At 43.3% G+C, this 21,663-nt stretch overlaps 1 protein-coding gene across 1 annotated transcript in view; it reads left to right on the forward strand.

The window, feature by feature from the left end:
* Nucleotides 1-21,663, forward strand: part of LOC126252580 (trypsin-3-like) — a 185,516-nt gene that overhangs the window by 101,849 nt on the left and 62,004 nt on the right. Inside the window, exon 2 of the mRNA XM_049953481.1 lies at nucleotides 14,197-14,315. Within this exon, the coding sequence (XP_049809438.1) occupies nucleotides 14,197-14,315 (119 nt within the window). The remainder of the gene's footprint in view (nucleotides 1-14,196; nucleotides 14,316-21,663) is intronic.

A 21,663-nucleotide genomic window follows, 5' to 3' on the forward strand; every position in this document is an offset into this window, starting at 1 on the left:
AGGTGTGAGTAGTTATGGAAGAAATGGGGCAGAACAACTAGAGAAAGAAGAGAGAAAAATACAGATGAAAAATAATAGGTCCCAAAAGAGGTGGAGAGAGATGGATGCGAAGACCTAGGGAAGAACTGTACCGGAACATGAGAACAATATCCGGGGAAATCAGACTCAAAAGGGCAAGGTTTGCTGGACATGTAATTAGGATGAGTATGGACAGAATGACGAAGAGAGTGTGGAAACAACAGGGAGAACAAGGGGAAAGACAGGAACCAAGTGGGTTGTTGGACTTCGGAAGGTCTGGTTGGAATTGGGGATCAAGGTCGAAGGAAAGGAAAATTGAAGGAACAAATATACACCGACCAATATGCCGGAGATCAACGACAGAGAAGAATACAGGAAAAGATTAGAGTGTCACCAGTGGAGCCGGTAGGAGAAAAGAACACTGAAGATCTCAGGAGAAGAGCAGGAGAGAAGAAGAGAAAGAATGAAGAGGTTCTGGGAGAAGAAGAGGAAAATGCAGTCCACGAAATGGTTGCCCGTAGTCCTACAGAGACCGTAACGCAAGAAGAAGGAGGAGGAGGAGTTTATCGCAATAAGAAACTGAATGTTTAATTCCAACTCTTAGTCCTTTATGTCAAAGTACTCTTCTGGTTCTCCTACACCTGTAAATTTAGACTGTAGTGATTTGGGACATCCAGCATTTGTAGAAAAAGATATGTTTGGCACTGAATTTATGTTAACAAACACACAAAAATACTGGGAAGGAATCAGCAAAATTATAAGAATTTGCCAAAACTGTAACAAATCCATCCAAAATTGTAAACAGAAACTCGAGATGGACATAACGTTGTCGTGCTTGCAGAAAATTCCATAGGGAACAATACTCTACTGCAGATTCCAAAAACGAAATTGCAAATATCACATGAATTTCACACAGCCACAATAGGTCAGTGTGTCTGATGCAATTTTTTGGTCGTAAATTACGATAATTAAGACTAAAAGCATCTGGTCATATATCAGACTTGCATAAACGTAAGAGAAAAAGTGAACAGGTTGTTTACAGTAGGATGCGAGTGCAAGTGGGATACTCAGAGAGGAGGAGAGATGGGGGAAGGCAGCCATTTTGGGTCATAAATTATTATTAAGATAAGGCTGAAATCATCTGGTTATAAATTATACTTATGTAAATATAACTTACGAGCACAAGTGTGCGGTTTATTCACTTCAGTCACGTACTACCTTAAATAAATACCGAGTAAGAGAATAAAAGGCTGGATTTTTTGCCTAAGGAAGCTAGACCAAGGGACTGGTCTGTTTATACAGGGAGGATAATGGGTCCGTTACCCAGGACCCTGACGACGCAGGCATAGATGGGGTGAAAAGTGGTCCTGTACACTCTTTGGCCCACAACTAACACCCAACATCTTTAGTAATCTGCTTTGCATATTCTAGGCTTGTTCTGTCCCTACTATTTTTCTTCTCTGCTTCTCCTTCTAATGCCAAGTTAACTATTCGTGGATACTGTAACAGATGTCCCATTATCCAGTTTTAACATTTTTAAATGTTCGGATAATAAGTTGCCGTCTCTTTATCTAAGAATAGATGATGAATGCAGCTAACCGCTATCTCTGTGTAATGTCTTGTCTGTATAGACGTGTATCTGTTGCCTTTAAGATCCCTTCACCTTCGCACATAAATCTATACAGTAAAGTAAGGCCCTCCCAGTTCTTGGCTGATCCGTGATAAGACAGGCGAAAAATTAGACTAATGGAGGATTATTAGTATTATCTCTATTTTCATTCGCTCTCTCTCTTTCTCTCCTTTATCTATGTACAGTTTTTAATATAATATTTCATTACGTGAAATCAGCCAAATAGGATCTTTGGTGGAGTCCTTCGTCTTGGTAATCAGCGGCTGGCTTGCTGTAAGAGATCTTTACATTTAATATTACTGTTAAACACTGCAGTCAGTCGGGAGAATCAATCGTTTGAACAATTTGTTCCTTTTACGAAAGATTGCGAATTTCAGATGTGTACGAAGCCCTTTTGGACGATTTAACACAGACTCAGTGATTGCAGGCTCTCTTCGACACAGCTGAAACTTCCCCACTAATTACAGGGCCAACGTGATCATCAAATGATTCAGAAAAAACTCATTCGTTCATTCACTCCAGAACAAAAAAGTCACAAACCTTATTTATGGAGGAAATTGTGTATTAAATCCATCTCCATTACATATCCAGATCTCCGGTGATTCCACGCCTTAATTATTTTCCTTTCACAGTCTCTTTCTCTTCAAACAAACCGCTAGCGGCACAAATGTTAATTGGCTCGCTTTAGCGAGAAGAAAAGCAGAATATGTATCTCTCAGAAACACGTCAATCCCTCAACAGATACTCCAGAAGCTGTCCTAGTTACCACTCTAACAACCATGGAGAATGCATATATGCATCTCTGTTATTTCAAAGAATAAGCGCACTAGAAAATACTTTGGCGTCGTCGAGCTGTCGCCGCGTATATTACGAGAAAATCAGATCAGATAACTTTTCCAAAGTGAATGAATGTGGATGGTTTGATTGAAAATGATTAATTGATGCGTGGTAGAGGGTATTTTCTGTGGGGACATTACACAGTCCATTCTCCTGGTATGGATTTTTCATAGATGTCTTTGCTTGCCCATTATTTTTAGTATTTCTTCATTCCTCACTCAATCTGTCTACTTGATTATTAAAATTCTTCAGTAGCATCACATACAAACTCTACCAGTTTTTTTTTTCACTGGGTTTCCGAAGATCCATTTTTCACTTCCATACAATGATGTGTTTCAGACGTACGCTTGCAGGAATTTCTGCCTCATTTCCACATCAATAATTGATAACATTAGAGTTTTTTTAATGAAGAAAGCTTGGTTTGCCTGTGCCAACGTTCATCATTGCATTGGTCATCCTGTATAGTATTGTTTCATTGACAGGAGAATTTTTTCACTTATTCCAATACTATGTTGTTCACAATTTTGAAGTTAAGGCCATCATTATTCTACTTTCACCTCCGCTTCATCGCAAAAAAATGGTTCAAATGGCTCTGAGTGCTATGGGACTTAACATCTGAGGTCATCAGTCCCCTAGAACGTAGAACTACTTAAAACTAACTAACCTAAGGACATCACACACATCCATGCCCGAGGCAGGATTCGAACCTGCGACCGTAGCGGTCGCGCGGTTCCAGACTGAAGCGCCTAGAACCGCTCGGCCACACCGGCCGGTTCTTCATCGCATTTGTCTTTATTGTATTCAACCTCTAGCTTAATTCAGTGTTATGCATGCTTTCTATTCGTTTCATCAGATTTCCGTATTCGTTTCACTCGCTCAGAAGGACTGGAGTGTCTGCAATCCTCGGTATTCGTTTGTGTTTCCTTGCACCTTTATTCTTCATATCGTAGCATTTAATCTGCTATCGAATAAATGAATGAGAAGAAACGTTCCTACCGTGATGAATTACTGTCAGACACACTAACCATGCAAGCTATGGTTTGCGAAAGTAAGATGATAGGTAGTTGGTTGAGGAGTGGTAAGGTGCTGATTAACAAAATTACTAGTGATTAAAAAGTACTGGTAGTTTATTACCAATAAACACTTCAACACTTCACAATTAATAAAACAAGCTGTTTAATAGTGGTAGCACTGAATAAGACAGTGAAGCTTAAGGTTCACCACATCAATAAATACTGTCCTTAAAATGCACGGTTATAACATGATAATAATAATAATAATAATAATAATAATAAAAAGATCACTCCACGTTGGCATATCCAAAATAACATCACATTCTATCTCTTATCAAAATAATTGAAGGTACAAAGCAGTTATTAATGCCGTATGACATTGTTCGTTAAAGAGACAGTCACAGGTCAAGAACTTCAGTTAATCGAATACCTACACTTAGCGATTGACCAAATAGATTAAGGTCCAATGTTAAAAGCCCACAAGAATGCACTTTAAGCAGTTAAATTTTATATGCAAATTTCATGCCTCGCCTGTAGAGAACAGCTTACGGCAACACTGCCCACCTTAAGCGAAAAACACAACTTCACTACTGAAACAACTTTAAAAACATTTAAGACAGATACAGGCAGATAATCAGGCTTATACACACAGTGAGTTTTATGGCTAATGGCCGGTCAAACACTAGGCACAAGGCTTGAAGTTCGTGAAACCTTAACGAAAATTGCCTGAACATAAAGGGTGTTTCAGAAGTGACGGTCAACATTCAGGGATATGACAGGAGTGATCATTCAAAACAAAAAAAGTCAGGTAAACATGGGCTCTAAAACGCATACATTAAGAGCTATGAGCAATTCTTGATCTTCGACACTGCGAAACAAATCTCTTCTACTGCAAGCTCTTTGCTATCCATATTTTTGGATGTAGCAGTATGGACCAATACAGGAAAAAAATGTCCAGTAAACATGTGCTCTATAATGCATACTTTAAGAGCTATGAGTACTTGTTCACTTTCGCTACTTTGAAACACAACTTTTCCAATGAACAAGAGCTCATAACCTTTAAGGTATGCATTTTAGAGCACATGTTTACCGGACATTTTTTCTTGTTTTGGTCCATGTTACTTTGATTTTTTTTGTTTCCACTTGTCATTTTTGTCATATCCCTGAATATTGGCCATCACTTCTGAAACACCTGTATAAATCATAAGGGAAAATAATTACAAATATAAAGGTGCCCTGGCCGTTATCGTATACAACTACAATACACAACTCCACAGTAGGCAAACACTTAAGCTCAGGGGATTACAGGCAAGTGAACAATAGCAGTAGCCCATCAAATATTCAGGAATAATTGACTAAGCCCAGCAGGCAGAAACGACGAGCAAACAAATTGCAGTATAATTATTACACACGTGGATAGTCCGACAAAAGCTAATACAAGTAATGTGGACTTACTAAAATCTGTTTGTTAACTGGTAGTCTTGTAAAACATACTTATAGGCAGAATTAAACACTATTCTAGTAAAACACAAGACATCAATAAACAAAACAAGGCTGGCAAGCACTGAATAGCTAATACGCCAGACAAGAAGCTTATAGAAAATTTTTAACAATAAGCACAGATGTATGTACACAATTACGCCAGCCACGCCACCCAGTAACATGGTAAGTAGGAATCAAAATCCAAATACAATGTTCGCCACAAAATCAGCTGTAAATCAGCTGAACACAGCCTGACAGAAAAATACAAATTAGCGCCTTCACTTCCAACAGAATATCGAAGGAACGACCACAAATACCTATTAGATCCGAAAGCAACCAGGATGCAGTATACCACATGGCAGTTAAAAACAAAGTTACCCCCCATTAAAAAGAAAAGGGCTTACCATGAAGTCTGAAATATAGGCAAGCAACGATTCCCCGAGCAGGCTCGCTTCCTCCAATGGCGCGTGACATTCCACAGTCTAGGCCGCCGCCTTTCGGCTAGCTGTGTTCGGCCTAACATGGCGCTCACACGTCCTAGGTAAACCCGTGCTTCCAACTCTTCACAATGCTACCAGAAAGTCACGTCTCGGGTTGCCATAAACGCACCTTTGTCCCTGTCTACCAATGGTCACCCGCCCTCTTGCGGGACGACTTCCTCCAGTTTCCCGGCAACGCAGCAGAGACATACACAGAGCAGATACTATCTATAACTGAATGCCAAGCATGTCGTGCGCACGTGGCTCAGAAGGGCTGCATGTGGAGAACTATGTTGAATGAACCGTGAGGGTAAATTCTATCAAGTTTCGCCTGATTCTTCCCTAGATCATTGGAGGAGGCTCGCTTACCTCGCCTCTCGTATCGCTGTCTCGATGTTCCCACTGAGTTGGCTCCTAACATACACTAGCACTCGCTATTTGTGTGTGTTCAAGATTTTGACAGCGGTACTTGACTGGGTAGTCAATTTTAGTGAAATGAAACAAACACTCGTAATGCACACGTGTTCCCTGCACGCCGTCTAATCTTCGACTCGGCATTGGGTTATCCCAGCTCTTCCCCACCTGCCAGCACACGACACTATCATGCTTGGTCAATTAAGCCCGCCAGTTATTTGTAACATTGATTTAATTCTATAGTTAATCTCTGCAGGTCAATTTTGAATAACTGAAATGTAGTTACGCTATGTGATCAAAAGTATCTGGGCACCTGGCTGAAAATGACTTTCAAGTTCGTGGCGCCCTCCATCGGTAATTCTGGAATTCAATATGGTGTCGGCCCACTCTTAGCCTTCATGACAGCTTCCACTCATGCAGGCATACGTTCAATCAGGTGCTGGAAGGTTTATTGGGTAATGGCAGCCCATTCTTCACCGAGTACTGCACTGAGGAGAGGTATCGATGTCGGTCGGTGAGGCCTGGCAGGAAGTCGGCGGTCCAAAACATCCCAAAGGTGTTCTATAGGATTCCGGTCAGGACTCTGTGCAGGCCAGTCCATTACAGGGATGTTATTGTCATGTAAGCACTCCGCCACAGGCCGTGCATTATGAACAGGTGCTCGACATTGGTGAAAGATGCAATCGCCATCCCCGAATTGCTCTTCAACAGTAGGAAACAAGGAGGTGCTTAAAACTTCAATGTAGGCCTATGCTGCGATAGTGCCCCGCAAAACAATAAGAGATGCAAGCCCCCTCCATGAAGAGCACGACATCACCATAACACCACCGCCTCCTAATTTTACTGTTGGCACTACACACTCTGGCACATGACGTTCACCGGACATTCGCCATACCCACACCCTGCCATCGGATCGCCACATTGTGTACCGTGATTCGTCACTCCATACAACGTTTTTCCGTTCAATCGTACAATGTTTAAGCTCCTTACACCAGGCGAGGCGTCGTTTGGCATTTACCTGCGTGATGTGTGGCTTATGAGCATCCGCTCGACCATGAAAGTTTTCTCACCTCCCGCCTAACTGGCATAGTACTTGCAGTGGACCATGATGCAGTGTGGAATTCCTGGGTGGTGGTCTGGATAGATGTCTGCCTATTACACATTACGACCCTCTTCAAATGTCGGCGGTCTCGGTCAGTCAACAGACGACGAGATCGGCCTGTACACTTTCGTGCTGTACGTGACCCTTCACGTTTCCACTTCACTATCACATCGGAAACAGTGGACCTGCGGATGTTTAGGAGTGGGGAAATCGCGTACAGACGTAGAAGACAAGTGACACCTAATCACCTGACCACATTCGAAGTCCGTGAGTTCTGCGGAGCGCTCCATTCTGCTCTCTCACGGTGTCTAAGGACTACTGATGTCGCTGATATGGAGTACATGGCAGTAGGTGGCAGCACAATGCACCTAATACGAAAAACGTATGTTTTTGGGGGTGTCCGGATACTTTTCATCAGATAGTGTTTATAGAAATCAGTTTGGGTAAAGTCTCTAGCATAGTCATAATAGCTTTTCAATCATTTAAATATTAAATACACCCAAGGAAAAAAGTCGCAGCACTAAGAAGGAACGGTGCGACTTAAGCGAAAGTTGGTAGGCGTGTCTCTACAACGGGAAGATGATGTCTATTCAAATTTCGTGCCAGTCACTTAAGAGTGGCACTAGTAACACGATATAAGGATACAAAAAAGGTTTGCCTTAAATACACGCTGCAACGATCGTGAGCGTTAGTTCCCTTTGAGACTGGACTTGGTGAGTTGATGTTAGTCTAGAGCGCCCTTAAAGCAACGAAGACCCCATTATAAACACCTCACTAAGTTTGAACGAGGTCACGTAGTAGGCGTACGAGAAGCTGGATGTTCCTTCTGCGATTTTGCAGTAAGACTTGGCAGGAATGTAGCCACTGTACATGATTTCTACTAGAGATGTTCGCGATAATATACGATCGCAAGAAGACCGGGAGTCTGGGCGGCCACGTGGCACTATCGAGAGGGACTTAACGATCTGGTACAAATCGATTACTGCAAGGACAGCTCCGAGCCAGACTCCTGCAGCGTGCATTCTGTTGACCAGAAAGCACCGCCATTTGAGACATCAGCTGTGTCAAGCAACAGTTCATCGGAGAGCAGGATGAAGTCTGTTGTGTTTCTTGATGAAAGCTGGTTCTTCTTCGATACCGGTGATGGCAGTGTGTTGGCTAGAAGCAGACCAATTGAGGGGCTGCAACCAACCTGTCTGCGTGCTAAACACGCTGGCCCTGCACCTTGAGTTATGGGCTGGGCGCAGTTTCGTATGACAGTAGGAGCACTCTCGTAACTATCCCATGCACCCTGACTGCAAATTCGTACTTCAGTCTGGTGATTCGACCTGTTGTGCTGCCGTTCATTAATAACTTTCCAGGGCGTGTTTTCCAACAGGGAAGCGCTCGCCCGCATACCGCTGTTGTAGCTCATCATGCTCTACAGAGTGTCGACATGTTGCCTTGGTCTGCTCAACCACCAAATCTGTCTCTGCTTGAGCACATATGGGACGTCAGTGGACGACAACTCAGCCTTTATCGTCCCTGTATTGACCGACCAAGTGCAACGGATATGGATCTCCATCCCACATACTGATATCCGGCACCTGTACAACACAAAGCACGCAAGTTCGCATGCGTGCATTCAACATTCAGGCGGTTACACTGGTTGTTAAAGTGCCAGCATTTCACCTTTGTAATGGGTTAACCTGTGATCTTGCAATGTTAATCACTTAAATATGTTACCTACAAAAATGTATTCCCGAAATTTCACAACGCTACATTAATTATTTTATAGCGTTGCGATCTTTTTTCGCCAGTGTATCAATCCTAGGAGTAATTCTTCTTAGTGTCAAATCATACGCTTGATTCCCTGCTATCTGTCGACACTCCAGGGTAGTTCGATCTACCCTAACAAGTTCCCCACATTGCCTGTCCTTGTGACATGACCACCTATCACTTGTAAATTGCGTAAATTCTACTACCTGCTGGCTCACGCTACAGTAGCATAAGCAGTTATATATGATGTAACAAATTATGGCCTGCAAAGTGGCATAAACGTCACATAAGCCAATATTTTCTTTCACATCCTTAACTGCACCTTGATTTTTCAACGCCGCCTTACACCCTCCTAAACACCGACTTATGCCTCTTTATATTACACTGTTAATGCTCACACTGCCCTCCCCCTCTCCCCCACCCCTCTTCGTAGCTGAAACCGCTAACACACACCTGTGTGAACGACTCCTAGGTGGCCGATTCGGAAGCTGGTGGTGGAATAAATTGATTAGGAGTGCTGGATGCGTTATGTTCCTGATCACCAGACTTTGCATCACTCTACTAGATTAAATGGTCCACCTTTCCGCTACATGTTGAAGCGAGATCATGTGATACTGTTGATAGTGATGCGCCATTTACATTGTTTCCTCCGTGCTGGCATTTGGTGGCAACGAGTTTCACCATCTCCTGTCTCTCATCACGCAATACAAGCTTGGCACCACACTGTATGTACATCAAGTGCAGTCACATACATTCAACAGATACACTTAAGACGCAACTGTACAGCGCACGGAATGGAGCCACTGTAGGCGTAGGAAGTGGAACCCCTGAACCTGTTCCTCAGGATGAACCAGCCAACAGTACTGTGCGACTCTTACAGATGTAGATGTGTAATACTACAGACGCCCGACAACAAAGGATGACAGGAATCCAGGCCAAAGGGCAGACCAATATGAAACAGTGAACACTATTTTTAGAATATTACAACATGAAATGTGAGTTTCCCCCGCCGCACAGAATATTAAAATAACTTTAACAAATGCAGACAATGGCGGCTGTTGAAGATGTCACCTGGCTGCAATCCCATAAGTTATTTGAATATTGTGAGATGAATACGTAAAGGGAGAAGGCATATAGACCAGTACCCAGACCCACCATAACCATAACACTAAACGACAGCAGTGATGATAGAGAAAGTGAAACATCATACAGTGATACAGAAGACGAAGCAAGCACCCTAATACAAAGTAACACGTAATAAAGACGCAGCTACAAAACTGTATAAACATTTAGGATAAATATTGTAGACAGAAATATATACAAACACACTTACATAGAGAAGAAAATTCTGGTCGTAAATGCGTAGCTCGACGACCCTATTCCGAGATCTGCCATTCTGACAAGCCCCGTAAAGTACTGACACTATTAAATCTCTACACGAGTACATAAAAGGATGTGCTGACAGATTGACTGACTCACTGACTCACTCATCATCCCCAAACCCAAAGCGCTATGGATAGAAACTTGAAATTTGGATAGGATGTTGATCTTGTACTGTAGGCATCGTTTAAGAACAGATTTTTCGATATTCCACTCCTAAGAGGGTGAAATAAGCGATGAAAGGGTATTTGGAAATATGTTGCTACTAAGGCAGTTTTGAAGATAGAGCTAAAAAATTAGTATTTGGTTTCTCAGTCAGAAATAAAAAAATACGTCTTTCAGGATTTTTGGAAATTCGATCACTAAGAAGTATAGTAGTAGGTGAAAGTTTTTTTAAAATAGTTAACAAAGAAATACTAAAGCATTTTTAAAGCTGTCTATATAAACTGATATTTGACTTGGAAATTAAACCACTAGAGAAATAGAGGATGAAAATTTTTAAGAAAATATTTCGTTATATTTAAATATTTTTAAAGTTAAATCTATGAAAATTGGTGCTTCACTGCTTGGATATGAATAAAGTAACGTGTCAGAGAGTGAAGTTCTCTATGGAAATATCACCACAAGTACTCAAAGGAAGAATTAACAAAAAAACTCTGACCCCAGCAAGCAGAACCGCTTCTTGGTCAGAAGTACATTCTGAAATGATCATGCTTCTATAGCCTTAATTAGCGTGAACAGATTAGAAGGTGTCGCAATTTGTGAAAAACTTCAAAACTCCATTAAAGAAATACAAAAACACTGTATGCAGACTGTACAGTCTCAGCGAGGGAGGCGGCAGGCGCTGAGCTAGTACTACAGCAACTGTGACTGAAGTGAACGTCGTAATGGTCTGTAAACAGTGACCGGCTGTTATTGCCTAAGGGTCACTTAAAAATGTAAATAATGTAGGAAAGTAACTTAATTTACAGTCAAATTATATTTAAAACTTGTAATGTCAAATCGCAAGGAAATGGGTCGATGCAATTCTGACACTTTCCTTTCCAATCATTGACAGTGGCAGGCAAGCATCTTATCTGTCCTTTCCTATCATTCTTCTGTCCTGTTCTAAATTGCAAACATTTTTACTTAACTAATTTGCAGTTCTATTCTGTTTAATTTCCTCTGTAACTCCTTATTATTACATTGATTTTTCTTTGTTACAAACATTATTTGCTTGCAATGTAATAAAATTTGTTATTACATCTGCATCTACATCTACATCCATACTCCGCAAGCCACCTGACGCTGTGTGGCGGATAAATGATAAATGATAAAAAGTGTAAAGTGAACAATTTGTCTTAAAATACTGGGTAAAAGGTCTTTAAATATGCAATAAATGAAATGAACTATAATTTAAATGTGACTTTGCGCGAAGAGGAAGAGTCTGGTATTCAAAATGAGGCGTTAATAAGGAGATGATTAATATGGAGCCGATACCTGCATAGTTAGGTGTCCAAGTCCTCGCCAGCTCTCACATGTATCACGCCACCTGAACGACAAAAAAAAGTAGTACTATCCCAATATTTGGAGTAGGTCAGACTCTTAGGTGTAGAAAACTTTTAACTTCAGATTAGTGTTACAGTTATAACAACTGTAGCTATAGCACATCATCAATGCAAAATTCGATTGTATCATGATAACACTATTACAACGTTTCTCAGTATTAAAAACCGTGTAAGGGGAGAAAATTCTTTATATCTACAGACCCTGGGCAGTCCTAACAAGACCACATAGAAGTGGAATCTGTATTACTAATAGACTATCATTGAAACTAGTAGTAATTGCAGGTTGCCTATCTATTGGCTTATAGGGGCGGGGCAAAAAAAAATGACCCTTGATTTGAATTGCTCACGCGCTGCCTGTGACAGAAAATATCTTTGCTGCAATAGAGTCGCAGGTCAGAGCAGTCTCGGCAGTTGCAATCGATCGCTGCTACAACTGCCGAGACTGCTCGACCTGCGACTCTATTGCAGCAAAAATATTTTCTGTCACAGGCAGCGCTTGAACAAAAGTTCAGTGGTCTTCTCGTCAAACGCCTTGATAGCTTAAGGTTGGATGAGTCAGATATCATGGTGAGTTTTGACGTCGTTTCCTTGTTTACGAGGGTACCCCTGCGAGAGTCACTAGAATTGATTAGTCAGAAGTTTGACGAGAAGACCACTGAACTTTTTAGGCATGTCTTGACTTCCACGTATTTTCTTTTTAATGGAGAATACTACGAACAAACGGAGGGAGTCGCCATGGGCAGCCAACTCTCACCGGTGGTAGCGAATTTGTACATGGAAAACTTCGAGGAGGAAGCCCTATCGTCATCCGTATGGAAACCTACTTGCTTTTTCCGTTACGTGGACGACACGTTAGTCATCTGGCCACATGGTATGGATAAACTCCTTGACTTCCTTACCCATCTAAACTCCATACACCCCAACATCAAATTCACTATGGAGACTGAAACGGAGGGTAAATTACCTTTTCTTGACGTCTTGGTCAAGAGAAGGGCTGACGGAACCCTAGGTCATGGGGTGCATCGGAAGACAACGCACACTGATCTGTATTTGCACGCAGACAGCTGCCACCACCCTTCGCAGAGGAATGGGGTACTTAAAACTCTAGTACATAGGGCGCGCACTATCTCTGACGCAGAGAGTCTACCCCAGGAATTGGAACATCTGAGAACTGTATTTCGAAAAAAATGGGTACTCAGAGTGGCAGATTCAACGTGCTCTCCGCCCAACCACTGCAGCACAACCTGTTGAGATGGATGAAGTCACGAGGGAGGAGGTAGGCACTGCATTTATTCCATACATAGGCGCACTCTCGGGGAAAATCGCCCGCATTCTGAAGAAACACCGGGTCGGAACTGTGTTTTGTCCTCCAAATAAAACTCGTGCACTGGTGGGGAGCGCCAAAGATGTCTCGGTTTGAGGAAGGCCGGCGTGTACCAGATTCCGTGTCAATGTGGCAAGTCGTATATTGGTCAGACGATGCGTACCGTCGAGGATCGATGCCGTGAACACCAGAGGCACACTCGACTGATGTATCCGAGCAAGTCGGCGGTCGCTGAACATTGTTTGTCGGAAAATCACGCCATGGAGTATGACCGGACGAGGATTCTGATACAGACGTCGAGATACTGGGACAGCGTTGTTAGAGAGGCCATCGAAATTCGCACCAATGACGACCTCATAAACCGTGACTGTGGCTATAATCTTAGCAAGGCTTGGGAACCAGCGATTGGGTTAATCAAAAGTAAATCGAGCAAACGTATAGTTGTGACGACCACGGCGGACAGAGCCATCACACCGACGTCATCTCAGACGCCGTCGCAATCTGTTCCACCGCGCGACCGTGGCGCGGGGCGCGGACGGCGGAGGGAGCGCGCCGCGGCCGGAGGGTATTTAAATCGGCCGCCGCCACGACCGAACCCAGTTCCCTCTGAGCAGCCATAGCGTACGGATCTCCGTGCCGGCACGTTCACAGGAGCTCAGTCCGTCAGTTCACCTGATGATGGCGACATGTATGATCGCCGAAATATTGTGCCCGTTGGACACTATAGACCGGCAGCACACCCGTGGATATTTTGATTATCAAATACGCCGGGAGAAACTCAAGAATCACAACGACTGCACTGTTTTCTGCGTCCCCCTGACACGCTTTATACACCCTCCACTGACAGTGCTGCCAACTGATGTCAGTGAGAGGCCATTGGACGTTGACATCGAACGTAGGCTGTGGTCACTTTACCATGACTGGACGGTGTATAAGTATTACCTGTGTCCTTAATGCAATGTGCTGCCCGTTGTACCATACTATTAAATAATGTCATAGGGTGTACCACTGTCACTGTAGTCATTTAGATTGTGAACATTTTATTACGCAAGGACACGATGAATACAGTACAGCCTGGGCTGGCAGTGAAATTGCGAATGTTCGTTGGATATGAAATGAGCAAGTGATCTCGCAGCCTGGGCTTGACGTCTGCTGGTGTGATACGTCTGCCGTCGGGACGGGTGTCGTAGTGACGTGTGTTTACGTCTGCAGCTGTCGCTGCAGCTGCTGCGCCCCGGAGAGCCGCCCTCTTACCGCCACGCGTGCGGCGCGTCCGTGCTCAACCAGTTCTGGGCGCTCACCGCGGCGCACTGCGTCGCTTCTCGCCTTCAGTGAGTACCGTGCATCTCGCAGCCTGCTGCTGCTCATACACTGCCTGAGAAGAAAAACGAAGCAGCCAGAAGACGAGGTCGGAAGTACGTAGCGCCGGTGGATACGTAAATGATTTAGAGCTACAGTTCTCTGTGAAAGGAACCTGGAGGTTACAATTAAAGTGTAGCTTCTCGAGAAGGTCAAGTTTGTGCTATTATTATCGTAAGGCAGCGGATTTTGGTAGATATGCTAATGAGGTAATGTGGAATAGATTTACGTTGGAGAAAATTAGTTCCAGTTTTGGCCACCAGGTAAAAATCTGGCGCTGTACAGCATCTCATTAACGTCTCTAGTGCTCATATTGAACAAATTGTGTAAGCGGCGGTTAATAACAAAACCAGCACCATACCTTTCTCACTTGTTTAACCTTTTCTGCCCACATCCCGTCCCTAATCCATTACGTGTGGAAACATTTCTATCAGTCTCCCTTGAATTCACAGCACTAGGTTTACACCTGGTGGCCACAATTGTAACTAAATTTTTTTCCTGCGTAAATCGGTTCCTCATTAACTATCAAGTTTCCCTGCCATACAATAATTACAGGATAAAAGTTGTTCAAATGGCTCTGAGCACCATGGGACTTAACATCGGAAGTCATCAGTCCCCTAGAACTTAGAACTACTTAAACCTAAATAACCTAAGAACAGCACACACATCCATGCCCGAGGCAGGATTCGAACCTGCGACCGTAGCGGTCGCGTGGTTCCAGACTGAAACGCCTAGAACCGCTCGGCCACAGGGCCGGCAATTACAGGCTACACTGGACTTCTGTCACTAGCTACACTTTAATTGTAAGTACGCAGTAGAGCGGCCACCAGAGTGCACTAGCACTGTTCATGTTTAGTCGTCTTATCGGGCCAGCTGAGGTATGTAAAGGAAGTCGTATACTCAGTGATCACCGTGAAAGACACGAAGACGCTGCATACTCTGGTGACGTAACATCATCGTCAGAGTTGTAAAGAGGACTCATTGTGGGTTTTGGTTTCGCCAGCTGGAAGAAGCGTGCAGTATGCAGATTTGTGGAGCATTCACGTGTAACAGTGGCCTGAAGTTGGACTTCATGACAATGTGAGGGTAGACATTCTCATCATCGCGGTTCTGGACGACCACATCTGATCACCACATGGGAGGATCGCCGTACAATGTTCAAATCATATTGGGACCCGTCCACGTCTCCACCTGCCACTCAAGAACAGGTAATGGACTCAAAGCAACACTCTGTGTCATCCCCCACCATTAGCTGTAGAACAGGAGCCGCCGAATACGAAAATTACCGTAATATGCGTAGGCCATCGTTAACACAGGAAAATTAAAGAGATCTTTGGAGAAAAGAGAACCACCTGTATGAATGTCAAGAGCTCAGATGGAAAACCAGTCCTAGGCAAAGGAGGGAAGGCAGAAAGGTAGAAGGAGTACATAGAGGCCGATGTACTTTAGGGCAATATTACGGAAGTCGGAGAGGACGTAGATGAAGACGAAATGGGAGATAAGATACTGTGTGAATAATTTGACAGAGCACTGAGAAACACAAGTCGAAACAAGGCCACAGGGCTAGATAACATTCCATTAGAACTACTGATAGCCTTGGGAGAGCTAGTTATGACAAATGTCTACCATCTGGTGAGCAAGATGTATGAGGGAGGCGAAATACCCTCAGGCTTCAAGAAGAATATAGTAATTCCAATCTCAAAGAAAGCAGGTGCTGACAGGTGTGAAAATTATCGAATTATCAGTTTAATAAGTCATTGTTGCAAAATACTAACACGAATTCCTTACAGAAGAATGGAAAAACAGATAAAAGTCGACCCCAGGGAAGATCAGTTTGGATTCCGTCGAAATGTTGGAACACGCAAGGCAATACTGACCCGACGACTTATCTTAGAAAATAGGTTAAGGAAAGGCAAACCCTCGTTTCTAGCATTTGTAGACTTAGAGCAAGCTTTTGGCAATATTGAATGGAATACTCTCCTTCAAATTCTGAAGGTGGCAGGGGTAAAATACGGGGAGCTAAAGGCTGTTTACAAAAATGGTTCAAATGGCTCTGAGCACTATGGGATGTTTACAATTTGTACAGAAACCAGATAGCAGTTGTAAGAGTTGAGGGGCATGAAAGGGAAGCAGTGATTGAGAAAGGAGTGACACAAGGTTGCAGCCTATCACCGATGAAATTTAATCTGTATATTGAGCAAGCAATAAAGGAATCAAAAGAAAAATTTGGAGTCGTAATTAAAATCCATGGAGAACAAATAAAAACTTAGAGTTTTGCCGACGACATTTTAATACTGTCAGAGACAGCAAAGGACCTGGAAGAGCAGTTGAACGGAATGGACAGTGTCTTCAAAGGAGGAATAAGATGAATATCAACAAAAGCAAAACGAGGATAATGGAATGTAGTCGAATTAAATCAGATGATGCCGAGGGAATTAGATTAGGAAATGAGACACTTAAAGTAGTAAAGGAGTTTTGCTATTTGGGAAGCAAAATAACTGATGACTGTCGAAGAAGGGAAGATATAAAATGTAGACTGGCTATGGCAAGGAAACTGTTTCTGAAGAAGAGAAATTTGTCAGTGTCAGGAAGTCTTTTTCTGAAAGTATTTGTATTGAGTGTAGCCATGTACGGATGTGAAACATGAACGATAAATAGTTTGCACAAGAAGAGAACAGAAGCGTTCGAAATGTGGTGCTACAGAAGAATGCTGAAGATTAAACGGGTAGATCACGCAACTAATGAGGAAGTACTGAATAGAATTGGGGAGAGGAGGAATTTGTGGCACAACTTGACTAGAAGAAGGGATCGGTTAGTACGACACGATCTGACACATCAAGGGATCAACAATTTAGTGTTGGGGGGAAGCATGGGGGACAAAAATGATAGAGGGAGACCAAGAGCTGAATACATTAAGCAGATTCAGAAGGATATAGGTTGCAGTAGTTACTAGGAGATGAAGAGGCTTGCACAGGATAGAGTAGCACGAGAAGCTGCATCAGACCAGTCTGGGCTGAAGACCTCAACAACAACATCGTCAACAACAGAACACAAGCGGCTGCGTTTGGAGTGGCGCCGTATCCAGGACACGTGATTAGTTGCTGAATGACGTCGCATTGTGCTCAGTGATGAAACGCGGTTCTGTGCTACCAAGGATCGTCAGGAAATATAGCGGCGACCAGTCGGAGGTCCCATTCTTCTAATGTTGTGGGGAGGCACAGCGGTGTTACTCCTGTCATCATAGTGGTGAGCCGTCGCGTATGGCTTCAGGTCATGGCTGGTAGTAAGGGAATTGTGACGGCACAGGTGACGTCACAGACATGCTGCGTCCTCATGTGTTCCCTCGCAAGCGATAGTATCATGGAGCCTCTTTTCAACAGGAAAATTATTGTTCTCGCATGGAAAGTCTCTCTACGAACTGCCTGCCTGATGTTGAGATATGAGAGTGCTAACAAGATCCACAGACCTATCAATGACAAAACAAACGTATAACCAGTTCTGACGTCAACTCCGTCCCAGAACAGTATCCAGGATATCAAAGACCTGTTGCAATAATCGTGGGGCAGTTTGCGACAGGAAAGGATAGAATGACTTTAAGACATCCATACCAATCCAGTCAGTGCACGCATCCAAGCGAAAGGGAGAGCAACGTCGTAATGATAAGTGGACTCATACTACTAAGCTCTTTGTAAATTAGAGTCGATTTTGTAATCACTGAAACAACATCACGTATCCTATCAATTAGTGTAGTTTCCTTCTCCCATTCTGGGTGCTTCACTTCTTTTTCTCAGGCAGTGTATGTATGCTTATCCGTCATACAATTCTCTGCACTCGGTTCTGAATATCATCTCAGGCTGACACATACACTGGCCGACGCACACTCCGGCCGATTGTTTCAGAAGGCAGACAGAACTACTTATTTGCCGTGACATAATGAGTTTTTTGAGGGATAACTTCTATAGATTAACCCCGCAAGGCGGAACGTAATGAGAGCGCGACGTAATGTACTTTTCGAGACTTTCTCATAACAGCATTAGCATTCTGAAGTAATTGAAGTAACACATTCGATATATAAGGGCGAAATACATCGACAGAGGTAATTTATTTCGTCCAAAAGGCGATGTTTTATGTGATGCGAATTAATTGTAACATCGATAAAGTAAGTGAACCACATTGTGTTTCATTTTGATTTTGACATTTTGTGGTGATTTTCAACACAGTGAGTAGGATTGGTAGCTGTGTAGACGGAGGGTACGTCCACAGGATACGAGACGTGAAAATGAAGTTCAGTACTCACCTCTCAATTACAGGTTGCATAAGAAGGTGACTGGTCGTCTGGAAAACAAACAATATTAACAATGGCCGAGACAGAATGTTACAATTCTCATAAAATTATTTTCACCTGTGGCTATTAACTTCCTTCCAACCCTATAGCAGATATGGGCGTTACAACCCAGTCCCAACTCGCAGATAACTCTTTAGAATACATTAACAAATCAACAAACCACATTCCGTATGATAATTGTTATGCGCCGGAGAATATGCCTTAAGACAAAACTCATTCATATCAACGCTCAACATTTAGCAACCATATCAATAAACTAACATAAAATTACACCGCATTAGATCAGTTCCATGAGTCCAACTTCATTCTAAAATTCCAATGACAACCCTGTAGGTTCAAATGGTTCAAATGGCTCTGAGCACTATGGGACTTGACATCTGTGGTCATCAGTCCCCTAGAACTTAGAACTACTTAAACCTAACCAACCTAAGGACATCACACACATCCAAGCCCGAGGCAGGATTCGAACCTGCGACCGTAGCAGTCGCGCGGTTCCGGACTGCGCGCCTCTAACCGCGAGACCACCGCGGCCGGCCAACCCTGTAGGTATAAAATAACTTGTAAGATCGAATCACTAACCACTACAAGATATTTCTTAAAATACAATACACAAAATTTTTCGATGACACTCCCTGGCCACCACTGTCATCTATAATACTGAATCAGTTAAATACAGAAAGGAGAAAACGTATGTCAAGATACCACGTCTTACAATTCGGTCGTACAATATTAACGTCCAAAACGCAAAGTGGTAACAATTCCATTAAGGCAAACCCCAGAGCCTAGCTAGTTTGCCAGTAACGGTCACTACCCAGTCGGAGGTGACGCCTGCAAACTCTAAACAGATTTCCTTATTTAAAGTCGAACTGCATGACTTCAGAAACGATACCTGAAAAAAGTCGGTATGATATCCACAATCTCGCAGAGAGAATGCTCTCGAACACATTCTTTATTAAACACGCCACTTTTACTGGCTTCTAATTCGGATTCCAGTACAAATCCAAACCAACAACGTGCTGCATAAAATGTGGCGAAGAGACAGACCATTACCACAACACAGTTCACACAGCTGCGCCAGCTAACTGCAGCCGGTAGTTTAAAAGCGCGGTATTCTCCTGATCGTAAGGTCACATCAGACTGCCCTCCCCGGCCGCTACGTGCACCCTTCACAGGAGATGGCGCCACCGTACAGAGCCAAAGATCCTCATTACAGCTAGGATGTGTTGCTAAGCGGCACAACATGAAGCCGTGGACCCTTCAACCCTGGGCAAAACAAATCAAGATAGGTATAAACGTATCCATGGGGGTAGAAAACCACTAGAAATTATATGCAAGCTGGTCAATGTACATGCACTTACATACTCTGCAAGCCGCCAGTTAAACTGTACACAGCTTACTTTTTAATACATGTAGAAAAAATGGAAACGTACATAGTGTTCCGAAAATACAGGGCAATATTTCAGGTCATGAGATAATTCGTATGAACATGGGTTCGGAAATGAATATTTATAGAACTATAAGACATGGAAGTAGGTTATCTAGTACATAAAAACCTCCAGTTTACTTTCAGAATGACTGCTTCATAAGATGTTTTGGAAATGCCCACCCTCTCCCAGTTTGCAGGATTCTGCTCATCGTCGCAGTGAGGCACGAACACTTTCAAAAACTCCAAGTTTTGTATGTACTCTTTGGCTTCCAGCCCGAATTCTTGGAAAAAATGTGAAGCTTCATCCTCCAAAGGTGTAGCATAGGCCAACGGTTTTAAATGGGCCCACAGGAAAAAGTTCAAGGCTACGGTCAGTTCAGCTTGGTGGCCAAACAACAGCAATTAGCATAACAGCGAATCAGGTGTTAGCGGACAAGAACAAAAAAAAAATGGCAGGGTCCCCACCGTGCATGAAGCACAGTTGTTGCCGGAGTTGTAGTGAAAAACCTTCCTACACAGGAGGCAACCTTCTGCACAAGAGCCATCTGTACCTCAACCCATTCGAACAGCAGGGAAGTACATAGTGTCCTACCAAATGGTCCTCCATAATTCCTGACCAGACATTGATGGCGAAACTTTGTGTATGGGCCATTTCAACAGTTGCATGTGGATTGACATATGCCCGGTCATATTGAGTATGTAAATTTTGGGTGCTATCACGTGTGAATGTTGCCTCATACGTCCATAACCCATTTCTGGAAAATCGGTCCTCATACCACGTTGTTGGATAAACCACCGACAAATATAACTCTTGCAGGAAAATTCGCATGAGCCAATGCTTGAATGTACTGTAGGTGGTATGATACAGCTCTTGTTCACGCAGATATCGCCAGACAATACAGTAAGGGACATCCGCCTAACGACCTGAGCGCCAAGTGCTGATGTGTGGATTCTGTCCCGCAGCGTCAACAAATAGTGTCCTCAGTTGTAAGTGTGGTGCGTCGTGGCAGTCCTCTTGTTCCAGGTAAAGGTGTGAAACTACCATGATCACATAAGTGGTTGTGGACTTCTTGGAATGTCTTCCTGTCAGAGCACGGGCAGTCTGCATATTGTTCGTGGTACAGCCGACAAAACTCTACAGCATTGCCATTTGGTAACCCATACATGAAATTCATGGATGCATACTCAGCATCTGATTACACTATTGACGAAAACAGTACATACAGATGTATGACTGGCCACATTACACGACTGCAGCAGTGCTTAACCTGTACCTCCAGGAACCCACCTTACGACATCAGCAGCGGTGAACATGGTAACTGTGTTATACTTTGTTGTCCGCCAAGGCAGTTTGTAGTGCCCACCGTGAAGTACAGTAGTTCTAGCCCAGTCAGGTCCACAGAGACCGTTATCACATGACACTATCGTCCCACAGGACTGCCGGACTGCTAGGGCGAATCCGTAGGACCATTAGTGAAGTACGCTATAACCAACGTCCATGTCCGATATCCCAATAAATATCCACTTCTGGACCCATGTTCATATGAGG

This window comes from Schistocerca nitens, chromosome 4 (genome assembly GCF_023898315.1).
Source record: "Schistocerca nitens isolate TAMUIC-IGC-003100 chromosome 4, iqSchNite1.1, whole genome shotgun sequence".
NCBI lineage: Eukaryota > Metazoa > Arthropoda > Insecta > Orthoptera > Acrididae > Schistocerca > Schistocerca nitens.